The 5000-nt window shown below is 35.8% G+C and overlaps 1 protein-coding gene across 1 annotated transcript in view; it reads right to left on the bottom strand.

Moving 5' to 3' along the window:
* Positions 1 to 639: 639 nt before the first annotated feature.
* Positions 640 to 5000, bottom strand: part of LOC144442362 (uncharacterized) — a 7523-nt gene continuing 3162 nt past the window's right edge. Inside the window, exons 3-4 of the mRNA XM_078131689.1 lie at positions 3137 to 3262; positions 640 to 2327 (exon numbers count right to left, since the gene is read on the bottom strand). Coding sequence (XP_077987815.1) covers positions 2192 to 2327; positions 3137 to 3262 — 262 coding nt within the window. The 3' untranslated portion in view covers positions 640 to 2191. The remainder of the gene's footprint in view (positions 2328 to 3136; positions 3263 to 5000) is intronic.

Raw genomic sequence — 5000 nt, 5'->3', positions numbered from 1 at the left:
AGGCCGGCATATATACGTATAGGCAAATAGGGGGAATAGCGCCCCCACCATCGTGGTGTATTAATGAATTACTCCTTGGAGCCATGTGTGCAAACATAACACCTGGGATAAATCATATACATATTGTATATATTGTATTGTATAATTAGTTTTTTCTATAGTATTTTTATTTTTTGTGGTTGTATGGGACTTTTTTAATGGCCTGAAATAAAGAATATAATAAAATAATAATATATACTCCTGTGTCTCGTACATGTATACAAATAATCAAATCAAGTACTGGTTGACATGTTACATGAGTCTAAACAGCGAGACAGTATAGAGAAACACAAACTCATCATTTTCATATTGATGACTGTGGATGAATATAACATGAGGTTCATGTATATCATAAACTGAGGTGTAATATATGGCATACAAACAAAAGACAAAGAGAAAGGCACAGAGTGTATATGCATTTATGTACAAAGACAAATGAAAACTGGCTGGTCTCGACAAAACCCAACACACACACACACACACACACACACACACACACACACACACACACACACACACACAGAAACACACACACACACACACACATACACACACACACACGCACATTATATTTTAAACACCATTGAAACGTTGTGTTGATTATTAATTTGTTTAAATTTTCGTATCATTTTATTCTTGCCAGGTAAATATACAACATATACATGTTTTACGATATTTTAAATTATTGCATTAAAAACAATCATTTGCATTTGATTGACAAACATAAGGTCGCAATCAGCTGCATAGTTGTGAGCAGAATAGATTACATAAACCCTAGACCCCCCACCAACGTTGGTGGACGGTCTATGGTTTTACACAATAAAAAATATTGGTTTTCATAGTCTTGAGGGAGACTCTATGTGTATCACACTTCTGTGTTATTGTCAGCTATAATCTCCAGTCCAATTATTTAATAGCTGCCACTGGAACTTTTTTTGAAATGTTTTGATAGCTAAAATAACACCCGTAATATTGTACACCGTCACATTTGGGTAAACGTATTTTTGGTAAGTTTTGGGTCAGCACCCTCAACGGTGATCACGATTTCAACCTGTTTCTTTACTGTTTATGAATAACATCGAACACTGAGTAACATCACACATGATGTACAGTGTCTGATTATTGATATTTCAACACTTTTCAATGACTATTTGTAGTGGTCGTCTCTCGTCGAAAAATGATACACCAGTTACAACTAGTACAGTTTTAACATGGCGACAGGTTGGAGACCGCAAGATTTAAGCTTGCCGGCAGAGTACACTAGCTAAATACAGAGTACACGTCCTACAGATAATATTGACCCCTAGTTAACAGAGTACACTAGTTACATACAGAGTACACGTCCTACAGATAATATTGACCACTAATTAACAAATACAGTACCAGTACCCTTTTATAAGTTTCTGACCACTTTATTTGTAAATATACATTTTGTTATTTGATGAAAAATGTCTCAGTTGCAACTAGTTCAGGTTTTAAAAACGATGCTATGCCAATGCTAGCGCCCTCAATGGACCATTTTTTATTTTCAGACATATATAAAATATATGAATAATTATATATGAAATATTCTGTTTATTTACATGTTTACATATACATTCAATATACAAATAGGACAGTCAATAGGTTTTGAGTAACTAAACAATTGAAGCTTAAAAGTAAACTCCAAAGGTATACCCTTAATAAGTTATTCCGACTAAATCTTTCAATGATAAACACATCATATACAACCACTGACATCTCTCTCCTACGTCTGTGATACAAGTAACTCCATCCTGATGCAGTGATATGGATTGAGATCACAAGTGTGACAAATCGTCCTGTCAAAAACAGTATCTCCAGGAATATAAATGAAAAAGTTGAATCTGGACGTCTGACCTGGTTTCGTGCTCACTGTGCCTTTAAACATACACAGTCCTACATATAGAACCTAACAGACTACCGAAACATGGTAATGTTACAAAGAAAGGACATGGATGAAAATTAGACTGTCACTCCGCCCTCATCCTGACCCTCACCGGCTTGCGAAATGGGGTTGACCGATGTGTGAGGGCGCCCTGTTATGTTACGGTGAATTTGTGAATATTGGAAAAATATAACGGTTCAAATGTTTTCTTTTCGCGTCTTATGATTTCAACATTTTCTGTATACGCTAGTCGCCACCACCAAAGACAAAACAGAGAATCACCAGGATGAATATCGAAATCACAAGACCGATGGTACCGGCGATTAGATAGAACAGTAACATAAATAATATCCAGCCAGGACCTTTCCCGTTCAACGAATACCTGTGTAAGCATGGAGAAGGTAGGATAATTAAAACGTGATATATTTGCATTGCAACTTTATTTAACAAGCTAATGAATGAAACATCAATCCCAGCACTGGGTGATTCAATCAATCAATCAATCAATCAATCAATCAATCAATCAATCAATCAATCAATCAATCAATCAATCAATCAATCAATCAATCAATCAATCAATCAATCAATCAATCGATCGATGTCAGTCAGTCAGTCATTCATTCAGAAACTCATTCACACACTATGCGTCAGCCAGCAAGTCAGTCAGTCAGTCAGTCAATCAGCCATGGCAAGCCAGCCATCCATCCATCCAACCAGATAGTTGGTCGGTCAGTCAGTCAGTCCATATCCGTCAGCATGTCCGTCCATCAGTCCATCAGTCAGTCAGTCAGTTAGTCAGTCAGTCAGTCAGTCAGTCAGTCAGTCAGTCAGTCAGTCAGTCAGTCAGTCAGTCAGTCAGTCAGTCTGTCTGTCTGTCTGTCTGTCTGTCTGTCTGTCTGTCTGTCTGTCTGTCTGTCTGTCTGTCTGTCTGTCTGTCTGTCTGTCTGTCTGTCTGTCAGCAAGCCAGCAAGCCAACAAAGGATGGTCGGTCGGTAGGTCGGTCGGTCCGTCACACGTTCAATTAAGTCGGTTTTTAAATTTCCTTTACTGACTGACTGACTGACTGACATGACTGATAGATTCACGCAATGTCAAATAAACGAATTAAATTGTAAATGAATTCGTATATAGAAAAAACCCACTTAATTATCAGTCACTTGCTGAATTAATTGAAGTATTAAATATATTTACCATTTATGGTATTTGTCACATTCCCAGCATGCACGGCAACACTGACCACAAGCATTATCACCACAAAATTCACAATCCGTGCAGCAGTCATTAACTTCGGGTTCGGCAACAGTGACTACATTTGCCCTGGAAAAATTAGAAATTAAAAGGAAAAATATTGTTACAATGGCACGAAACATTATTTACAACAAATTGCAATCAAAAGTCTACTTTAAAGTACGTTTCGCTGAGAAAACCTGACTTTTATTTCAATCTTCCTTTGAACTTCCTATCTCCTGTATTCTCTGTCTGTCTGTCTGTCTGTCTGTCTGTCTGTCTGTCTGTCTGTCTGTCTGTCTGTCTGTCTGTCTGTCTATCTATCTATCTGTCTGTCTGCCTGTCTGTCTGTCTGTCTGTCTGTCTGTCTGGCTGTCTGTCTGTCTCTCTGTCTGTCTCTCTGTGTATCGTTGTGTCTCTGTCTCCTGTTGTCTATTTCCCTCACTCTATCAGTCTCTGTCTGTCTGTCTGTCTGTCTGTCTGTCTGTCTGTCTGTCTGTCTGTCTGTCTGTCTGTCTGTCTGTCTGTCTGTCTGTCTGTCTGTTTATTTGTCTGTTTGTCTCTCTAGCCACTGATTGTTAACTAACTTGGGTATAGATAGATAGATCTAGGTAGGTAGATAGATAGATCGATAGATAGATAGATAGATAGATAGATTGATTGATAGATAAATGGATAGATAGATTTCTGACTAAATAATGTATTCTATAAAGGCTATGCTAAACTCAAATTTATTTAACTTAAATCTATGTTTTCCACTTTGTTACTTCATTTCACCACCTTCACTTGCCGCTTTATTTCGAAAAGGAAAAAGCAGGCATACATGAAACTCGATATATAGTTATTTATGCATCGATATATGGTAATGTTATTACTATGTTATTATTATGTTATTATGTTGCTAGCATTATGTTATTATTATGTTATTATGTTGTTATGTTGTTATTATTATGTTATCATGTTATTATGTTATTATGTTGTTATGTTGTTATTATTATGTTATCATGTTATTATGTTGTTATTATGTTTTATTATGTTGTTGGTATTATTATGATGTTATTATGTTGTTATTATGTTGTTATTATTATGTTATTGGAATTTGATGTACTTCTGTTGCTGAATATAATCGAATGTGTCAGAATCAGATGTTAGATCACGGGGCAGTGAGAATATAATTGATTGATCAATTAATCAATCAATCGATTGATTTATTGATTGATTTATTATTTGGTTGAATGATTGATCGATTATGTGATCAATTTTTTGTGGTGCAGTATAACTTATTGTGTGTGTGAAATTGATCAATTCACTCATTGAATTCTGTGGTGATTTAAAAACTTGGCGAGAGATCACTTACATTAACAGTTTGCTTTGTGTCTAATCTTCTGGGAGATTATCACACTGGACAAACAGTCGATCGTGCATAAACCAGTAAGGTAGTTTATGAAACATTGACTGTTTGTTCAGTGTGATAATCTCCCAGAAGATTAGACATAAAGCAAATTTTTGCAGTAACTGATCTCTCGCCTATTATAAGATTAAGGGTGTTTTAATTTAGATAAGAAGAGAGAATGGACAAGGCGTCTTTATTTAGTCAATAAAGAAAAGAGAGAATTACATACAGCCTCAGACTGCTAGTGGTCTGAGATACAGTTAAGAGCAAAGTAGCCAGGGAAAGAAAAATAGTTTTAAAACTCAATGAGTGAATTGATCAATATCAAGCACAAAATAGATTATATTGCACCACAAAAATTGATCATTCAATCGATCAATCACTCAACCAAATAATAAATCAATCACTAAATCAATCAATCGATCGATCGATCAA

The sequence above is a fragment of the Glandiceps talaboti genome, chromosome 11 (assembly GCF_964340395.1).
Source record: "Glandiceps talaboti chromosome 11, keGlaTala1.1, whole genome shotgun sequence".
In the NCBI taxonomy this organism is placed as follows: Eukaryota; Metazoa; Hemichordata; class Enteropneusta; family Spengelidae; genus Glandiceps; species Glandiceps talaboti.
Note: the sequence above shows the minus strand (reverse complement) of the source record. Positions and strands in the feature narration are given on the sequence as shown.